Source organism: Neovison vison, chromosome 13, assembly GCF_020171115.1.
Source record: "Neovison vison isolate M4711 chromosome 13, ASM_NN_V1, whole genome shotgun sequence".
NCBI classification, from domain to species: domain Eukaryota; kingdom Metazoa; phylum Chordata; class Mammalia; order Carnivora; family Mustelidae; genus Neogale; species Neogale vison.
The window spans coordinates 73,131,157-73,152,693 of NC_058103.1; the positions used below are offsets into that span (position 1 = coordinate 73,131,157).

The 21,537-nt window shown below is 44.1% G+C and overlaps 1 protein-coding gene across 2 annotated transcripts in view; it reads left to right on the plus strand.

The window, feature by feature from the left end:
* The first annotated feature begins 1,520 nt into the window (after window positions 1-1,520).
* The window catches only part of SLC7A8 (solute carrier family 7 member 8), a 50,048-nt gene continuing 30,031 nt past the window's right edge, over window positions 1,521-21,537 (plus strand). The window contains exons 1-4 of one of the 2 annotated variants that reach the window (XM_044232043.1): window positions 1,521-1,979; window positions 2,222-2,413; window positions 17,760-17,964; window positions 18,870-19,021. In XM_044232043.1, the coding sequence (XP_044087978.1) occupies window positions 2,263-2,413; window positions 17,760-17,964; window positions 18,870-19,021 (508 nt within the window). In that variant the 5' untranslated portion in view covers window positions 1,521-1,979; window positions 2,222-2,262. The remainder of the gene's footprint in view (window positions 1,980-2,221; window positions 2,414-17,759; window positions 17,965-18,869; window positions 19,022-21,537) is intronic. The other variant, XM_044232042.1, reaches the window with a different exon arrangement.

The window sequence follows — 21,537 nt, forward strand, 5'->3', positions numbered from 1 at the left end:
CTGCTGTCTTTATTAAAAATCCTATTAATTAATTAATTTGTTTATTTATTTTGCTGAGGCTTTCAATTTGCTGTATCTTGAAGAAAAAGTTGAACTCCCAACCTTTGAAACTTCTTAATACTTGCTGAGTGGTTAAGGGGCAAAGTGGAAATACTGTGGATTGGACTTTATCTTATTTGGAAAGTCTTTGCTACAATAGCTCAACTATCCTTCTTTTAAGCAATTAAGTATTTTCCTTAAAATCTGAAGTCTTTGGGACATTTTCCAAAAAAGTGAGGCCAAATTTCCATACTTACTTGTCAGCTTTATTTTTTAGACCCACTTTAAAATCAAGTGCTTTTGCACAATTTATTTAATACAGATCCAAAACAATTTTATTTTAGATTTATAGTATGGCCTGCTATTTTGCTTCTTGCTGTTTTTCAATGTACTTTACAAATACAATAGATATTGTTGCTCTTGTCATAAGGCAGCAGTTCCTGGGTGAAATTCTTCAGGGAATCCAAGACACAATATCAATATGGTAATAAGTTGGCCATCTCTTTTTTTTTAAAAAAAGATTTTATTTATTTATTTGACAGAGAGAGAGGGAACACAAGCAGGGGGAGCAGGAGAGGGAGAAGCAGGCTTCCCGCTGAGCAGGGAGCCCCATGCCACTTGATCCTAGTACCCTGGAATCATGACCTGAGCCGCAGGTAGACGCTTAACGACTGAGCCACCCAGGTGTCCTTAGTTGGCCATCTCTTAACATCAGCAATCTGCTTTATGGTCAGAAAGGTACTGAAAGCTCCCCACTCCTTGCCTGGGCTATCTCTCAAATAATTTATCTATGCAAAAAGTATCAGAAGCTATGAGAGTTTCCATTCGATCAGATTTTGTGTCATTCTTTCCTGGATCTAAGATGGGAGTCATTTTTGTCCTGTCTTAGCTTACACTAAGTAAGAGATGTGAACAGTAAGTCTACCACCTCTTTTGGTGGTTCTGTTTCACTTATGCCCTTCACAGCTCACAATTATGTAAATGAACCTCTTTTCCATTATTCTTAATTCTTTGCATTCCCCTCCCCCAGCCGTGCATTTCCTACTTTCAGAAACTTGCAAACAAGGTCCTTACAACCTTCTCTCCTGTATCCTCAAATGATCCGGACATAAATATTTTAGCACAGTTGCCAGTGTATTTCTGATGGCATTAAAGTGTCTGCACAACCGGTCCCTTATTTATAAAGCTCGCAAATGCTGTATGACCTGTAATGCTATACCAGCTAACGAACTCTCCCAGAACAGTTGACATGGAAGGATTTTACTTCCACTTCTCACAAGGAGAAAGATGGAGAATGAGAGACGATTACAAGGCAGAATATTTTAATCCATTTTCTCGGTGATCTTTGGGGGCTGTGTGCTAATATTTAAATTGAAGAGGAGGGAGGAGACAGACTGAGGATGGAGAGACCGAGGAGGTGGGGGGGGCGGAGCTATCTCAGCACATAAAACCCCATGCTAAAAGGGAAGCACAATCTTGTGTGCCAGAGTCACTCTCCCATAACCTAGAAAGATGGGGCAGTCTGTGCTGTGAGGACGGAGCTCAGAAGAAAGAAAACAAGGACAGGAAAACAAACGAGACAGAAGAGGACATCTGGAAAAAGCGGAAGGCAGAAGACAGGGAGGGGAAAACAAACCCACAGCAGGTGGAAACAAGATCTAGAGCAAACCGGTCTGGTCCACAGTTGTTTTTCTGGAAGAGAAGAAAGTACCGGAGGATTGCCTGTTTTCCCTTCAGTTAATGAAAACTCTTATCTTCATCAAAAAGAAAAGGCTAAGGGGAGGTAAAGACAATCTTTGTTTTCTTAGGGGCAGAGCTGAGTGAAACCCAGACTATCTTTGAAGAGTCTAAAATAAGCCACTGCCTGGTACACATTGCAGAACCATCCTGGTCTCTGAAGATCTACATCCCCTTCAGGAAAATTCCAGCCGGAGTAGCTGGTACAGTTCTATTTTTATATTTAAATATCTATGTTTCTCCCCCCCCCCTTTTAACAGTCCTTTCCTTGTTCTAAGCACGAGTGACAAGAAAGTGTCGATACGGAATAGGAATATTTTCAGTTTTCTCTTTTTATCTGCCTGAGTCTTTTTTAAGAGGGGTAGGAGTGGTCCTTGTTTCAGAAAAAGACGTTTCAATTTGAAAGACAGTCTCTTAAAATATATTTACACCCACACTTATTCAGAAAGAGAGATACCTTTCGGAGGTGGAAATCCTACGAGGAAGATGGAAAAAGGAGCCAGGCACCGAAACAACACTGAAAAGAACCACCCAGGTGGAAGCGAGTCGGAGGCCAGCCCCGAGTCTGGTTCCGGAGGAGGTGGAGTAGCCCTGAAGAAAGAGATTGGATTGGTCAGTGCTTGTGGTATCATTGTAGGTGAGTCCAATTACTTTTCCCACCCACCACTCCTTCCCTTCTCTGGTGGTCTCTTGTGGAAGCTTAGCTCCTCGAAAGTGCTGTTTTTGCTTCCTACTCCCCAAGAAAAGAATTGTCATTCACCTGTGCTGTAACCCATCCCCCACTGGTCAAGTCTGAGGGGTCTAGGAAGCTGTGTATGTCATCCATCTCTTCCTTCAAACCAGTGTTTGAGCAGTTCTGTCTAGTGTTCATGGAATGGAGCAAATAGGGCTCACACACCTGGCTGATGGTCAGCATTGCCTGGAAGCTTGTTGAAAACGTAGGTCTCTTGGCTTCATACTTGAAGGCTCTGATCCCGTTGGCTGACGGTGGGGCTAGAGAACCTGAATTTCTAACAAGCTTTCATGCAGCCATCTCTTTAACAGGCTGGGGACAGGCTTTTGAGACCTACTTAGTTTAGTAGATACTGTGTTGTTTTAAGTCCTGAGAAGCTGTGGGTCTTGGGAATGTGTAATAACAAAAATAACTATGACAGCAGTGCTAATGCCTTGCCCTTCTGTAGATTTTCATCTTATGCAGCAGTCACGCTTTGTAAAGTAAATGCGACAGTGCTGTTACTCCCATTTCACAGATGAGGAAATAAATCATGGAAGAAAAGGAGAGATGAGATGGATCATGCCTCTCCCTAAACAAAGAATTTGCAGTTTCTCTGGTTGCCTAGCAAGTCCGCCCATCTCTTAACATTTATGGAAGACCTTTTGAGGTTCTCAAAAGGAAATAGGAGTAACTAGAATGACTAGAACGTGTAGTCAAGGAGAAATTGATGGGTAAAATGTGTCCCAGCCAGAAGATTTCGAAGCTGGGGGGCCCAAGTGTACCTGAGAGAGCCAGTGCAGGCCACTCCAACCCCCTAACAGCAGTCTGCTGGGCAGAGGGTCCCAAATATGGTTCCATCTCTAAACAACACACCTTCCTCTTTCCAGAGAGGCCCTGGAGATGGATGGGCAATGGCTCATTATTGTCCTTACTTCAGAGGGTGAGCGTTTCTTCTGCTGTTTTTGGTAGAGGCTTTACCCTCTTCCTAGAGAAAGGGACGTGGGATGATCAGGACAGCTATGTTTGTGTCATCTCTCCAAAGTTCCTTTTGAGGGCTTATTGCTTATTGCTGCCCTCAAGTCAGTGTCTCTGGATGACCCCATGTTATATGCAGCAGCACAGAGGCATTTTGGCACCGAAGCGATAGTGACACTGGAGAGCACCCTTGAAATCAAATAAAATCAGTACAGTATTCAGATAATCCTCATCACCTCTACACCCAGACTTCAGTGATCAGGTTATCTCCACTCTGTTTTCAAAATGGAATCCCGTTTTATCTAATTCTCTGACTCTGGGAAATTTTTCAGGCATCTACAATTATAAGAAAGGTAATGTTATTTTTAAAATTACAGTCATGATCTGAATCTTATTACCTTTTCTTTGCTTTTCCTTTATCTCAACTACTCTAAGAAAAATGAGATCAGCAAAGTATTCAATATGTACAGCACATGCCAATTTAAGGTCTATAAATAGCCCAGAGCCTGTTACCTCTTTCACCAGTTTGACTGATAGGATTAAGCATTTTCCTCCCTTTGGGAAGGTTCTGATTCATACAGAAATGTGCACACCCACATACACACAAGCACAATCAAACCTCCTTCCTGCCTCGGCCTTGCTCACCCACCCTGTGTATGTGCAGGTATTCAAGGGTAGAGGATATTTTCCTATATACTGAGGTTGTTCTTGTCTCTCCCTTCAACAATGTAATAAATGTTGAAAAAATCTCAGATGGGTGAATGTTACTACTGATTTGTCCACAACCTTGTGGACCGCGCTTCAGTGTGAGAATGGTCCCAATATTCCCATTGACATTACAGTGATAAGAATAATAACTCTGGGGGCGCCTGTGTGGCTCAGTGGGTTAAGCCTCTGCCTTCAGCTCAGGTCATGATCTCAGGGTCCTGGGATCGAGCCCCGCATCGTGCTCTCTGCTTGGCAGGAAGCCTGCTTCCTCCTCTCTCTCTGCCTGCCTCTCTGCCTACTTGTGATCTCTGTCTGTCAAATAAATAAATAAAATCTTAAAAAAAAAAGAATAATAACTCTGTGGTGAAGAAAGATCCCATATAGGTGATTTCAGAGAAATCAGGATGTTTTTCCAAAGTGTGAGAATCTTTGAGTTAATAGGCACTATTCCAACTCCATTTAAGCCAGGGTAAGATACAGTTTTCCCCTTTAGGACAATATGGGGGCAAAATCCTTTCTGCTTCTCCTCCTGCTTGGCTGTTGAATTTCAAATGTGCTAAGCAGCTGCCCTGTCCTCTTCTAGAGGGATTTCTATGATAGTGATTTAAGCCTTTTCAAGAATGGTAGTGATTCAAGCCTTTTCAAGACCAAAGGCAAAAATAGAAATGGCATTTTCCATGCAGAATTCAGTGATCTTCCAACACTGTGGAAGAGAGAAAATTAGAAGGCAAAAAGAGAAAGGAAATTTCCTAAGTGGATCAGATGATGCTGTATGGGAAAGTAGCTCACTTGCCCCAAACCATCTATCTCATACCCAATTGACTTAGACTTAAACTAGGTGTTTTGTACAAGCTCATAAAATTTCATTGACAGTCATCCTTGATGATCTAAATAAGGAATAACAGGGGGAGTGGGTGGGAGGGGATAATAAAATAAAATAAATAAGGAATAACAGAATGGCAGGTGTTATAGAAATATAGAATGAACTAATAGAAACCCATGCCCTAAAGTTACTTATAATCTGATTGGGGAGATGAGATTCATATACATTAAACAAACAAAAAAAAACATTAAAAGCTAATGATATTGTTGAGTTATGTAGGAGTTGAATGAGGACAAAGTTAGACAAATGGTGGGAAACACAAAGAGTAGGAGGTTCTCACCCAGCACTAGATTAAGAAACATCTTAAAGGATATGGGAAAAGAGAGAATAGAGAAGGTGATTCTGGGAGATTTCACAGGTAAAAAGATTAACAACTAAACAGTTATTTCCTTGAGGAAAAAAAAATGTATCTTCTACATCTTTGAATCTTTGGTACTTAGTCTGACATGGAACAATAACTCAAATGATTGTTGTATTTAGTTGGCTCTTGAAAAAAACCTGAATATGTTATAAGAAGTGTTTATCTGAAGGACTGTTGGGAACCTGGCTTGAAAAATCTTTGAGAAAGAAATAATTTCATCAAGCCCCAAAATCAATTAGTTTGGGCCATTTTTTTTTTTTTTAAATAAGCTCCACACTCAGTGTGGGGCTTGAACTCACAATCCTGAAATCAAGAGTTGCATGCTCCACTGACTGAGTTGGCCAGACACTCCAGGCCATTTTAATTTTTTAACATCACCTTTGCCCTAATCTAACAAGACTATTGCTCTTCATATATTTGGCTAAGGAAATCTGTTGGCAACAGATGAACTTTGATTTTACCATGAATGTGTGGTCCCTGCAAAATCTAAAGAGAGTGTGATGGAGAAGCAAAAAATTTTTTTTAAATATTTTATTTATTTATTTGAGAGAGAAAGCACGAACAGGGAAGAAGGGCAGAGGGAGAGGAGGAAGCATGCTCCCAGCTGAGCAGGGAGCCCGATGCAGGTGGGGGGAGAGGGTGACTCAATCCCAGGACTGTGGGATCATGACCTGAGCCAAAGGCAGATGCTTAATGGACTGAGCCACCCCTGTGCCCCATGGAGCAGCTATCATTATTTTTTTTTAAGATTTTATTTTTTAAACAATCTCTCCACCCAGCGTGGACCTTGAACCTACAACCTTGAGATCAAGAGTTACATGCTCCATGGACTAAACCAGACAGGTGCCCCAAAGCTGTCATTATTAAGCACTTATTTATATGCCAGAAACTTGTGCAATTACCCAACATCAGTATCCCATTTATGTTTCACAATACCCTTCTTGGGGGGCACTTATTACCCTTTTTCCAGGTAAGGAAATAGAGGCTCAGAAGGATAAGCAACCTGTTGAAGTTCACACAGCTAAAAAGTATTGAAGGCAAGATTCAAACCTAGAGCTTATCTAAATCCTGAACTCAGCTTTTAAGCATTCTTCTCTACTATTTCTATTTTTATGTCCTAAAGGGATGCTTTCCTTTAGACCCTGGGCAGAGGTCCTTATTTGTTTTTACAGATGAAGCAGTTAGTAGTGTGTTCCCAGAAAAAAAAGTGCCCCAGTATACAGGGGAGCTGAGCAATCAGCTCAGCTGATTGGGAGCAAAAGGTAACATTCCTGGTACAATTGCAGTAAGACTTGACGGGCAGCCTGAGGTTGACTCAGCTACTACAGGATCTGGTCAGCACAGACCATGCTCCTATTAACTCTCCCACATGCACACCTTTCCTCTATGGACCAGAGTTTTCCCCAGCCGTGGTAGAGGTGCCCACAGAGTTCCTGGCTGTTTAGGTCACTTTATGCCATTTACATATGTAGGTACATACCCAGAATCTAGGTCTGGAGGCACCAGGCCAGCTAAAGAGCCTAAAGAAAAAATACTCATAGTATGTCAGACCATTTTGTTTTTAGCACATGTATATTTATGAATGGACTTGGTATACTTGCTGCAAAACAATATTGAATGCAGGTCTAGCTATTAAATCACTCTTTCCCACTAACAAGATTTTTTTTTTTTTTTTTTTAAATAGTGTTTAGCGGAGTGCCTGGCTGGCTCATTGGGTGGAGTATATGATTCTTGATCTCAAGGTTGTGGGTTCAAGCCCCACTAGGTATAAAGATTCCTTAAAAATAAAACCTTAAAAAATAAAAATTAAAACAAAAAAACAGTATTTGAGCTCTTACTAAATGCCAGTTCCTGTGCTATGAACTTTGAATGTATATTACCCTATTTAATCCTGACCACGATCCCCTGAAAGCAGGTATCATAATTATCTCTATTTTTAAACATGGGAAATTGAGTCACAGATCTGGTAGGTAATTTGCCCATGGTCACAACGGATTACTGAGATGGCCTAACTCCAGAGCCAAAGCTCTTAGCCACCATGAGGGAAAGGAATAAAGCCAGTGTGTATTATGTGGTGGGGCAGTGGGCCATGGAGGACCATAACCCTGACTTCGGAGTCAGGAAAGACCATAGATGTCTGATACTGAAAAGGTTGGGGGAAATCCTTTTTTTTTTTTTTTTTTTTTAAGAGTTTATTTAGTTATTTGACAGAGAGAGAGAGCACAAGCAGGGGGAGCGGCAGGTGGAGGGACAGGAAGAAGCAGACTCCCCGGGGAGTAGGGAGCCCAATGCAGAGGGCCTCCATCCCAGGACCCTGGGATCATGACCTGAGCCAAAGGCAGAAGCTTAACTGCTGAGCTGCCCAGGCACCCCTGACTTTTTTTTTTTTTTTCCTAAGGGGATTTGTCAACAAAGAAGTATAGCTATCTGTATGACCATACTACAATAGCACTGGAGTGATTTAGAAATTTTTCAAGTCCAAAAGATTTTCAGACCCATGCATTTTCCACCACTTCAGAAGATTTTACATTTTAGTCTCTAATATGATGTTTATTAGCTTTCTAATCCCTAAGATGCCTATTGGATGTTAACCAGAGGGATGGAGTGTGACAATTGCTTCTTGAGTTTGTACTTCAACTTAAAAAAAAAAAAAACACAGAGGGATTAGGATTTGGTTCATTCAAGATAAAAACATGTTTAAAACTCATTGTTCTCAGAGAAAACTCGAGACAGAAGCCAAGTAGGAGGCTTGTCAAAACAAACACATCTTGGTGAATAGAGAAAGGCTATACCCAGCAGTGTAATCTTAAAAAAATAAGTAGCTGCCATTTATTGATCACTATGATGCACTGACAATAGTACCTGATCAGTGCTTTCTAAATATTCTCTCCTAATTTCATGTAATTAGTACAGTCATAGACAGGAAGGGTTTGAATGAATAAGTGGGCAATGACAGAGCCAGGATTCCCTTCAGGTCATTAAACTCTGAAGCCGCTGGGCTTAACCAAAATGCTCCACAGCATGTAACTCCGGGCAGCTGGGGACAGGGATCCTGTTGCATGCTTCCTGCCTCCAGGAACCACAGAGCTCAAGGAGCAGTCTGGTTGAGCCTGCAACTGGCAGGGGTATAATACATTCTCCCACAGAGCAGAGTTCTGCGATTGAGTGTCTAGGAGATTCTTGGGGTTGGGGGAAAACAGTAGGAACCGAGCAAGGAAAAAATTGTGTCTAAGAAAGGGAACCAACTAGCTCATTTTATTTAGGAAAAACAACAACAACAAAAATACCCTGTACACAGATCAAATGACTTCTTGGAGAGGTTGGCACCATATATATAGCTTTTCTGAATTAAACCAGCGTATTAAAGTGGCATGGAGGTATGGGGCATATGGATTGGGGTTTCTCAAGTTGCCTGGCTACCAAGGTTTTCTGCTTTCCTCTGAGGGTTAATCCAGCATCACAGCTACCTATAAAGAAATACGTCAGGAATTTTTGCCATTGCTCCTATTTTGTTATTGTTAATGTTTGGGGTGATTATGTAGGGGTGTCAAAAAAGCAGGCATGAGCAACAAATCCAATAATATATTCTGAACCACCAAAAACAACAACCATTCAGGAGCTTGGGGACTAGGAACTATTCCCTTCCAATTTTTAACTCCTGGCTGAGCACACCAAACAAGAAAGACTATGCCTTGCACCCCTCCCAGAACATGCCCACAAAGCAGGCTCCCCAAGTCCCTTCTTTCAGGAAATCTGGAAATGGCAAACTGTAGGCTTCTCCTTAGGATGGAGGTAGGAGCTGCTGATAATAGGATTTGAGACTAGTCTATGTTTTAACATTCAACAAACACTTACTCAGCACATTATATGCTAGGTCCTGTGCTGAACACTGGTGAATTTTGTTTCTAAGAAGCAAAAAGTATCCCTCAGACCTATTTCAAGCTATTTTATTTACAGAATGAATGAAGTTTGAGCTGAAAGCTTTATCGATTCTATCTCATCCCTCATCCTTTGTCACAGTCACGAGTATTCCCATTGGTTTGCTCCCTACTTTAAATAACCTCAGCATGAGCAGTGATGTCACTTCTGGGGCGAGGATTTCACAATATGCCAGAAGGTGGTCCAGGCAACTTCACACTGCTTCACGTTGTGACAGTGGATTACCCAGAGAGAGTACTCTTGCTGCAGAATGTTCAATGTACTTTTCTCATCTGTAGATAAATTTTAAAGATCTATGAAATGCAGAAATGCTTTAGCTGGTTCTTTAGGGTATGGTTCTTTAGGGCATATTTAGTAAGCAGCTGATACAGGCGGGTCCGGTTGCCTTAGGCATAAGGCGGCTTTTGTTAAGCAGGCTCTGATGCTGGAGTAGAGGGCATATAATGAATTTTTGTACGATTTGTATCAGCGTGTCGTTGAAAGGGAGGAAGCATTGGTAATGTAGCAGAAGAGGAGGGGCTTAGGAGATAGTCTTAAATTTGCAAACTGCTTGCCCATTTATACGCTTTGTAAACTGCAACAAGTTAGTTATCAGTTTACTTACCTGTAAGTGGGAGTTTCTTGTGGAGTATTAAAATACAGCTGGTCTCCCCTGGTATATATTTAATAAATTTTAGTTTCTTCTCTCCTTGAGCTCCTCCTCCTCCATCACCCTTACTTTCCTCCCACCTCCAGTTTCCTGACACATACTCAGTAATTCTGGTTCAGAAATTTAGATTGGACTGATCAGGCAGATGAGAAGAACTGGCCAGTTCAGACCAAGCCTGACCTGTTTATCAACCAGCCAAGGCTTTCCCCTTCCTCGCTGCTGATTTGAGTCTTCTTACACATCAGCATCTGTCTTGTACTTCCCCTCTTCCAGGAAGCTTGTTGTGAGCGGCCCACGCCAGTGACCTTTCCTTTTTGATATCTCGTCATATAGCACAGTCGTTGTCAGCTCCATGTCCACTTACGTGTCCTCACTTCACACAGTTCCTTGAGGGCAGGGACTGAGTCTTACTCATTTTCACATCCCTGAGTATTCAGCCTGGCACATGGCAAATGCTTAGGAAGTGTTTGTTGAATGATAGCAGTCAGTTAAAAACAAATCATCCATTGGAGATGTTTGACAGTGTGAATATATTTAATGCTACTGCACTGTATATTTAAAAATGGTTAAGATGGTAAATTTAATGTTATATGATTTTTACCACTATAAAAAATTTTCTTGGCCTAAAAATCAGTTATTCTCCAGGTGTCTAGGTGGCTCAGTTGCTTAAGTGTCCAACTCTTGATTTCAGCTCAGGTCATGATCTCAGGGTTGTGGGATAGAGCCCTGCATCACATCAGGCTCAATACTCAGCAGGGAGTCTGCTTGAGATTCTCTCCCTCCTCTTCTGTCTGTGCCCCTCCCTCCACTCATGCTTTCTCTCTCTCTCTCTCTAAAATAAACAAATATTGGCTGGGTTATGGACATTGGGGAGGGTATGTGCTATGGTGAGTGCTATGAATTGTGTAAGACTTATGATTCACAGACCTGTACCCCTGAAGCAAATAATACATTATACGTTAATAAAAAAATAAAATGAACAAATCTTTAAAATCTTTTATTTATTTAATTGTAGAGAGAGAGAGCACACAAGCAGGGGGAGCAGCAGGCAGAGGGAGAAGCAGGCTCCCCGTTGAGCTGGGAGCCCAAAGCAGGATTCAATCCCAGGACCCTGGGATCATGACCTGAGCCAAAGACAAATGCTTAAACAACTGAGCCACCCAGGTGCCCCTAAACAAATCTTTTTAAAAATGAGTTAGTCTTGGGGCGCCTGGGTGGTTCAATTGCTTAAGTGTCTGCCTTCTGTTCTGGTCATGATCCCAGGGTCTTAGAATTAAGTCCCACATTGGGCTCCTTGCCTGGCAGGGAGCCTGCTTCTCCCTCTGTCTGCTTCTCCCCCTGGTTGGGCACTCTCTCACACAAATAAATAAATAAAATCATTTTTTAAAAATCATCCAAGTTCTAATCTAAAAGGAACTTTAGTGCTCACTTCGGCAGCACATATACTAAAAGGAACTTTAGGGATGAACCAGATGATGACAGTGAGGCTTGAGGTTAGAACAGTGTTTCTGAACGTCAGTGCTGTTAACATATGGGCCAGATATTTTGTTGTTGTGGGGGGCTGTGACATGTATCCAATGATGTTTAGCAGCAGCCCTGGCCTCCACTAGATGCCAGTGGAACCCCCCTCCCCCAGTTGTAACAATCAAGTCTGTCTCCAGTCATTGCCAACTGTCCCCTGGGGCTGGGGGATATGGCACAAAATTGCCCCTGGATGAGAACCACTGAGATAGATAAAACCTGTCTCTGCTGGTGCCTGGTTCCCCAACAAGACAGGGGAATGCTGGAGGCCAGAACTGAATCTTTAATGGGCATATGTGAGGGCTCAGCACTCGTAGCCCCTCAGGCCAGGATGCCTGCCTTTCAGAGGCTGGTGGGTGGAGGTTGGCTCCACCTATGTCATTAAAAGTCCGTGTGTGAACAAGTGCTTCCCAATTACCTTTTAAAGCAAGCATGTACAGAGTGGGTGCTCAGTAAATACTTTTTAAGATGCAATTACCTGCTGGCCGCCCACCTGCGGCATCTAAAAATTATACCTAGGCAAGCAGACAAATGACTCAGAGAATGCTTCATGGTCCTGGCTCTGCAGTGCTGTTTTGGAGCCAAGCCTCCAAAGCAAGTCCGTTGGATTCTTCTAGAGATCGATTCTATTCTTACTGCTATAAATTCTACCAATTCCTTATATTTGCTGGTATTTCACAGATTACAAAGTGCTCCTACACGTATTCCTCCCTTGATCCCCACAACAAACCCATTAGATTGTCAGGACAGGAACAGTCATTCCATTCAGGAGGTGAAGGAAGGGACTGTCAGAGAAATTCAGGTCACATGGCTTGTGGGTAGCAAAGCAAGGAATCAGTGGCTCCCCCATCTCTGAGCCTTAGTGCCCTCCTCACTTTTCAGTAAGGGATCCAGTGGGAGTCCTGCAGCACCTTCCACATCTCTATTCTGCTCAGAATGGCAGCTTCAAAGGGTCACTCTGATGTAGCTATTTGTATGGTCCTGATGGGAAAGTGTCCTCAGGGTGAGCTTCCTGCCATGAGGATCAAAGCCCCCAACATACCAGACTCTGCTTCCATCTTCCCCCCATCCTGAAAGTCCTGAGATCTTCTCAGCCACTTTAAGGAAGAAACATAAAGAAAGTTCACCTTAGGGGCACCTGGGTGGCTCAGCTGGTTAACCGTCTGCCTTCGGTGCAGGTCATGATCCCAGAGTCCTGGGATCGAGTCCCACATCAGGCTCCCTGGTCAGTGGGGAGTCTGTTTATCTTTCTCCTTCTGCCCCTACCCCTCCCTGCTCATGCTCTCTCTCTCTCTCTCTCTCTCAAATAAAATAGATAAAATCTTAAAAAGGAAAAAGAAAAGAAAGAAAGTTCACCTTGGCTTTCTCTGAACATTATGGAAATGGACAGAACCTCCAAGCCGAAGGAGGAGCTCTGACTAGACTCTAAGACTAGCATGAGTTATTAAGGAAGGCCAAACCTTTTGTATCTGAGGGTCTCTTGGGCATTAGAAGTCTGTAAATCCATGCCCTAGGAAATTCTTTGATGTCTGCAGCATTCTAGTGTGGACAGGCCTGGATGTGAGTAAAGCCTTAATAGGAGTCACATGGGTATTGGCCCACAAGTGGGGAAGTCAGTGGTTATTCATGGCAAACATGGATTTTCTTAATTCCAACATTTCTCTAGTGATGACTTGCCCACAGATACAACTTGGCCTCTTTTTTAATGGAGTGGTTTGCTTAGCTTTTCTTTGGCAGAAGAAGCCAAGCTGGGCCTCATTGTCCAGGCATCCTAGGACCCCTTTTGACCAAAGAAGATCTATGTGATAACATGATTATTTTACTAATTGGGGTGGATGAAAGGGAGGATTGAAACCTCGGCTATACTAGATGGATGGGCATCTCATTCTTGAATGGTGTTATAGACAAGGAGTCTAAAAGTAAAACAATGGAGAAATACATCTCCACAGTTATCAACTTTCTTCCAGCCTCTCAAGAAAGCTTCATAGTCAAAATAGAAAAGACATTTCCCACTTCTCCTTTTTCAGAGCCACTCCAGAAAAACCTCATTTGGAGAGGGTCCAAGTGTAAAAGTCCTATTATGCAATTTCTAGAGGAGAGGCCATGTAGAGTAGTGGAGGAAACCCAGGCTGGAAGTCCAAGGACTTGGCCTCTAGTCTAGGCCTTGCTGCCTATGCTTTGTGAGATTTTGGTCAAGTCTCCTCTCCTCTCTAAAACTCAGTCTTAGCAAAAGTAAATCAGAATGATGATATCCACCCTGTGCATCTAGGAAAGTAGTTCCGAGAATCAAAGAAAGTAACAAATGAGAACACTTTGTAAATCACCATCGAATGTGGTGCGGTAGAAGGAAGGAATCGGATATGTGTTCCAGTATCTTAATAGGCATCTTCTCATAATAAGCATCATGTTGGTAAAACTGACTATTCCCTGGGAAAAGCTTGAGGCTACAATAGAAGATTTAGGTTCTAATCTAGTCACTACTAACTTACTCTGTGGTTTAGGAAAATAACAACTTCTTTGTGTCTCAGTTTCTTCATCCATAAAATAGGGATGGTAATACCTCCCTCATTTTTTCCCATTTGGAAAATTGAAATAATAGTTGCCCTATTTTCCTCCCCTATAAACTGGAGATGGTAGGGGTACCTGGGAGGCTCAGTCAGTTAAGCCTCTGACTTTGGCTCAAGTCATGATTTCAGGGTCCTGAGATCAAGCCTTGCTTTAGGCTCCCTGCTCCCCAGGGAATCTGTTTGTCCCGCTGCTCCTCCCCACCTACCCCCTGCTCATACTCTCTCTGTCTCAAATAGATTAAATCTTAAAAAAAAAATGGAGATGGTAATAATAGCTGGATCACCCTTCAGCAGTGAAATAAGTAGGTTACTTTATTCACTGGCCTGCAATACATACTTGACATACTTCATAGGATTTGGAGATTTCAAAGAAACACATATAGTGCTCTGTGGAGCTAAGTTCTAGATGGAAGTCTGACACCATTCAGTAAATATATATAGAGTGTCTACTGTGTGACACTTTACAGGTGAAGGGAAACCATAGAGTCCCTGCTGTCGTGAGTCTTATAGTCCAGTGGGAGACAGAAATATTAATCAATCACACTAAGATTGTATATAGTAGGCATTACTTTTGAATGTTCTTTCAGCTATGTCTGACATTCTTCCCCCTCCAGAAGCTCCAGAGGCTGCTCAGGTGGAGGAAATGTTATCTGATTCTGGTTTTCTAGGTAGCAGCTTCCTAGAATCAAAGAGAGACATTCCTCCCCTTCTGTTCTCTAGCACTCCATTTTGGCTATAGCATAATCCCCCCCCTTTTTTTTTTAAGTTTTTATCTTTGTAATTTTAATTTGGCCAAAATTAAGATTGTAGGGCAAGGGGTAGAATTCAATTTTTGTAAAATGAAGATTCTTGTCCCAATGTCAACTTATTACAAACCTTACCATCACTCCAGCAGCCCCATCGCAGGACATATCTAGAATAAGGGGAGGCAGGAAGTGACCAGACTGTGTAAATGGCTGTTGGTGTTGTACATCCCATCTTCCAGTGGCTGCCTCCACCTGGAATGAGGAAAGGAGCACACACTTTGGAAATGCCAGAACAAAAGCTGGAGAACAGAAGTGCTTCCTGAGCCCCACTGTGGTATTTGTTTTCTGAGAATCCTTAGTGGAACATTGATACTTCATTCCTGAGAAGACAGGATCTCTTTAATAACATTCACCCCTACTTCCTCCCTGTGACAGCCATTCCTGGCTCTGAGAAACACCTACCTCTTCCCCCATCACCTCCCTTTTCAGTACCTTGCAGACCAAAGTCAAACCTTGTTTTTCTCCTGTATTGATCGTTTTTCTAACCCCTTGAACTAGTTTTATAATCTAGGTGTGTTACTCTCTTCATGGCTGCCTTTGAAATGCCCTACAAATTACTCTTCTGATAAATTCCTGCTAGACAAGGAGTTTGCTATCACCTTTTGCCCTGTTAGCAACTCCGTCTCCAGTTCTCAGCTTCTGGCACTTGGTATCTTCCAGGGGGTAGCAGCACATTTCGCTTGGCAGGTTAAGGGTCACCTGCCAGGGTAACTGTGTCCTGAGTCCTGACACACCATTAGAAGGCCTCCAAGTTTCCACTAGCCCAGTCTTCATGCAAAGCACACGTGGAGACTGGTGGAGGAGAAGGGGTGCTGAAAGGTGTCTCTTGTTCCTATCATAGGACTTAAAATAAATGTACGAGAAAAGGAAAAGCCTTTAAGAACAGGTGGGGCCCAGAATTTCATTTTTCTATCTCTCTTTGCCTCATTTTTAGATCACAAAGTTGAACATGAGGTATTGTTTCTTCTTTTAGCGTCATCTCTATATGTGGCCCAGTTCTGTTGGGTTGGACTATCTGCAGAGAAGGAAGGCAAGTTTGAGGGATGCCTGGGTGGCTCAGTCGGTTAAGCCACTGCCTTCAGCTCAGGTCATGATCCCAGAGTCCTGGGATTGAGTCCTGCATCAGGCTCTTTGCTTGGCAGGGAGCCTGCTTCTCTTTCTTCCTCTGCCTGCCACTTTGCCTGCTTGTGTGCGCTTTCTCTCTCTCTCTCTCTCTCTGACAAATAAATAAATAAATAACATCTTAAAAAAGAAAAAGAAGAAAGGCAAGTTTGAGACAAATGTGCTTCCCTTCCAGCTGCATCCAGCTGCAGATCCTGTATGTCCATCTCACAGTTACTGCTCTTCCACCTGCCTAGACCCCTTCCCTTTCCCATTCATCTCACCCTACAGTTTTTTAGTGTGAAAAGCTATCCCAGAGGAATAAAATGTATTGCTTTTAGAAAGTGAATATTCTCTTCTTGTCCCCTTTGACTGAAATAACTGATGCATGGCCTGGGATTAAAAACTGAATTTTGATTTAGAAGCGAAAAGTTTCAGGACTGGATTGAGGTGGAGTTATGTTTGAGATCTGAAAGTCATTTTTGCAAGTTGAGTGTAAAATCCTATACTCTGCATCTTGTTCAGCCCAGATCTGAACCCCTTAAGAGAAGTGGTAAGAATATGAGATGTCCTCAGAACACTGTCAAACCAAGCTGGCCTCATAATACTCCTGTTCTCCATTTCTACCTGGATCCACTTGGTCTCTGCTTCTTCCTTCAGACTTTTAGTAGTACAGCTGGATGGGGCTCAGAGAGAGAGTTTTCAAAGCACCTGTGCAGTGCACCCTGATCACCACCTTGAATCACAAGAAGTAGAGGGAAGCTTGGGAAGGAATTGTCAGGAGCTGCTCCGACCCTCTTACTCCTCCCCTACCCAGCACATGCATCCCAAAAGCCAACCATTCAGTCCTTGCTGCCAGCTTCATCTCTCAGGAGAAAGTCAGCCCCTTGCACACAGAAGCAGAAATAGATTAGTGGAAAGCGCACTGGATTAAGCATCAGGAGACCAACTTCTAGATCCAATTTTACCCATCAGTAGCCGTGGAATTTGGAAAAGGCAATTAACCCCTCTGTGTCTTAGCCTCTTTGCAAAATAGAGAGAAGAATACCTGTTCTTCCTCCTCTTTCTGTACTTCAGAAGGTTGTTGTGAGGGTCACATGAAACAATGGAGGGGGACAACCTTTCAAGAATGTAGTGCTAAAGCCTTGCACATATTGCATTTCTATGAACCACTTTGTAGGACTAGGACTATTTTTAGGATTGTTTTTATAGGGTTATTTCATGTTCCTCACCAAGAGTGGGGCTGTCCTGTCTGGGGTGAAAGCCAGTCTCCAGGAGTGCTGTCGAGGCTCATAAGTCTTGAAAACCCCCAGTCACGGGGTATGACCACAGTCTGTCTGAAATGTATTGCCCTTAGGCTCACTTTTGAAGCTTTCTACTCTTCAGAGTGTCTCTGAGAACAGCCTCCTTTCCCAGTCTTGCCATTTTGTTAGTCTTAAGACCTTTGTTACCTCGGGTGGACCATGGTAAGTCCAGTAAGAGGATCTTGAGGTTCAATACCCAACCCACCACTTACTACCATGTGGACTCAGGCAGTGCACTGGGTATCACTAAGACTCAGTTTCCTCCTCTGTAAAATGGGAGAAATGATAAATGACTCTATACTGAGGACTAAAGGAGACATGTAAATTACTACTAGACACACCTGCCTGAAGGTGATTTATGCATTCCAAAAGCATTTTAGAATCAAACCAGAGATGAGACTCCTGCGAATGCTGACTCCACTGTCTCTCCTGGCAACTTTGGTGCCTCATACAGGGAACATCATTGGCTCTGGAATCTTCGTCTCGCCGAAAGGTGTGCTGGAGAACGCCGGCTCTGTGGGTCTCGCTCTCATTGTCTGGATTGTGACTGGTCTCATCACCGCTGTGGGAGCCCTGTGCTATGCTGAGCTTGGGGTCACCATCCCCAAATCTGGAGGTGATTACTCCTACGTCAAGGACATCTTTGGAGGACTGGCTGGGTAAGAGGATCTGTGAAGGCCTGGGTGGTCTAGAAGCCAAGACCAGTGGTTGCCAGTGTGCCAAGGATTCCTCTTTTGCCTCCCTGTCATGGTCGTTAGTGTAGCTATGTGTCCCCTTGATTCTCCTGAGGGCGGCAGAAGAACCAGGTTCTAGTTTTGACCTTTCTGTTGACCTCAGCGGGCAAGATTCTATGGGTGACAGCAAATAGAACTTTATGACAACTCTGACTATAGACTCTTAGGGAAAGCACATCCCAAAACAAAGCCGTCTTATCTTGACAAATTAGAGTGACCACCTTAGATACGGGGTACCCTCTTCTCACACAACCAAGGATGATGGCTTCCTGCAGGGCCAGGCCCTGAGCTTGAGTTTGCTCAGCATCTGTGGCCCTGCTACTAAGGAGCTGAGCGCTCACCAAGGGGTCAAGGGTGTGGAGTGCACTTCCCTCTCATGACCCCGCTCAATGCCACCCCTGGCAGTTGCTTAAGCGGCCACACCCTAAGCGTGTCCTGGCTGTCAGAATTCTGGGGTTGCCAATTTTCTTTTCCACCACTGGATGCTGGGGCCCAGACCTTAGAGAAGAGACAGTAAGAGGACAGGGGAGAGAGAAGCGAAGCCAAGACGTGTGTTTATGCTAGCAGACTCTTCACCCCTCGTCGTCAAACCACTTTATTGTCATTGCAGAGGGCTGGCTGTCTGGTTGAGCAGGGACTGGGCTTCTCAGCATCCTGGAAAACGAAAAGGAGATGCACCCCTTTAGCCCACCCACCTCTCTTAACGCTGCCCAGCGACATGCCCAGGCTTCCGCCCATGACTCGTGAATCCCTGCCATGCATGTTGGTGGGGGTGAGGGTCCCATCCCTGCAGCTGTCTTGTGTCAAGTTCTGTCCTGTTCCCTCTTCAGGTTCCTGAGACTATGGATTGCAGTGCTGGTGATCTACCCCACCAACCAGGCTGTTATCGCCCTCACCTTCTCCAACTATGTGCTGCAGCCACTCTTCCCCACCTGCTTCCCCCCAGAGTCTGGCCTTCGACTCCTGGCTGCCATCTGCTTATGTAAGTGCCATCTGGGCCTTGCTCTCAGGATGGCCTCTTTTGGCCTTCCTGGCGGTCCGCATGCCTCCGGTTCTCCCGCCTCTCCCTCTTTCTTTCCTTCCCTCCTTTATTATTTCCCCCCATTGCTTTTCCTACATGGGTGCTTTGGATGAATTGATTCTGAATAATGAGCTGGTTTTCAAAAAAAAAGGAGAAGAAGAAGAAATGTTGGTAGCTACTCAGAGGCACAGTAATTTTCACAGCACTTTCATCTATACTATCTGATCTGAGCCTCATGACAAATCCATGAGGTAAGCAGGGCCTGGATTATCACTTTCCTAAAGCAGATAAGGAAAGGAGCCAGGCAAGTGACAGTACCCAAGGTGGCAGGCCCTGAGTGGAGCCGGGTCTCCTGACTCCTTCTCTTTCCAGCACATACGTATGCCGTACACTATGCTGGAGCTTCCTGCTGTTAGCAGGAAGATTTTTCTGGCTTCATCCACCTCCTCCTCAACCTGCCAACTCACATCTTAAAACTCTTTGGGAGGAGAGTGTAAACATGTGAATTGGGAGAACATAAATGCATTTTCTGTGGTTCCCCACACCCTTGATATGTTTCCTGCCTAACTGGGGAGAAAAGCTATATACACAGGTTCTGTGGTGAAGAGTCAATTGCAGTAAAAATTCAGAGAAGGGGGAAAGATTTGTGTGAGCTGGAATAGCTAGAGATTTATTGTAGAGAAGTTCTGCAACTCGTACTTTAAGGAATTCTCAGGGATCTCAATGGGTTGCGGTGTTTTATATCTTTAAACCAAAAACTAATTTTTTTTTTAGATTTATTTCTTTATTTTGGGGGGGAGGGGCAGAGGGAATGGGAGACAAGCAGGCTCCCTCCTGAGCAGGGAGCCTGATGAGGGGCTGGATCCCAGGGCCCTGAGATCATGACCTGAGCTGAAATCAGGGTGAAATCAAGACCATCACCTGAGCCCTCCAGGTGCCCCCCACAAAACTAATTTCCAAAGTAAATATTTGGATTTTTTTCAAAGGCTCCACTTTTGGTGTTGACATGACCCCTGCCCTACCATACTTTTCAACACACATACACTTAGCTGAGAGCAGTGACCATCCCGGCCACACCCTTTCCCAGGTCTTGACAATTTCCTTCTGTCGTGCTGGTGGGAAAGGGAGGGAGGCATCACTTGCCCACCTCAAAGTCTCTCACAGGGCAGCCAGCTGTGATCCAAGGAGTGGTCTCCTTGGCAAGTGTGCCCTCTTTGGCAGTGATATTCAGCCCTGGGCTAAACCCCTACCATCCAGACAGGTGGTACTTTGGGGCCAAGATACTTGTTTGGACTGTATTCCTTATGCTTGGTCAGGTCTGCTTATGGCCCTGGAGGCAAAGGAATGTGGGCTCCAGAACCAGGTTGCTTGAGGCTGTATCTCTCTGCACCATTTTCTAATTGTGGCAAAGGCTTGGCAAAGTTCCACACTCCACTCCACTGTGAGAGGGGGTTGTAATCCTGCCTGCACAGGAGGACATGGTTGCAAGGATTGCATGAAACAACACATGTTCTTAGCACAGGGTCATGTAGTCACTGAGGGTGGTTCCTGAGGGTAGTCACTCAGTCCTTGCTTGCTAGCAGGATCCAGAGCAGGGAGGGAGAGGTGTGGGGAGGGGCATGGGAATGCAGGAAGAGTTGCTTTTTCTGCCATCAGCCAGGTTAATGGGTGTGGGAAGAGGGACCCCATAAGTGCTGGCCACTGTTATTTCAGTGTCTCGTGCACGCAGACTTGCTTCCTTTTTCCTGCTGATACTGCTGAAGTGTCTCAGACAAGAGGCCGCCCTTACTCTCCCATGAGAAATTGAGAACCCTCAGACTGGTCACCAAGGAGAGAAAGCAGGCCATAGGATAGAGTTCCCTGGACTGCTGACCCTACAACTTCCTTTGCCTACCCCCACCTGCCAAGTGTAGGTGACCCCTGTGCAAAGACCCTCTGCGGTAATACAGCCCCACAGATGTCCCCCCAGGACAGGAAATTAGGACTGTCTGCCTCCCCAGAAAGACAGGTTTCACACCGTCCCCTCCACAGCCCACCTCTCACCTTGACACTGCTAGCACAGAGGGAAGGAGGAATTAGAATTAAAAATTCCGAAGACCACATGACAAAGTCCCCTCCTCTCCCAACTTCTGCGATCCGAGGTTCAATAAAGCTTATCTGGTTTGTCCTCTGCCTCCTAAAGAGAACTGCAAGGAGATTATCTTGAACTTAACATCGGTCAGTCCTGTCCTCCAGAGACAGGAGTTTTTCAGTGTCCTTGAGATAGGTATACAAGTACTTTTTCACCTTCGTAAGGAGGAAAATCTTCTTAAACCTGAACTTATTTCTCCTTATTCCTTTTGGGGGAAATGGAAAACAGGTCCTCACCTTAATCCTGTGCCACCCCCTTCCTCCCAGATGGGAAGGCCACATGGAGCCCAGGACCCCTCTCCCTGCAGGGGTGTGTGAGCAGATGTAGCCACACACATTTTCTCACC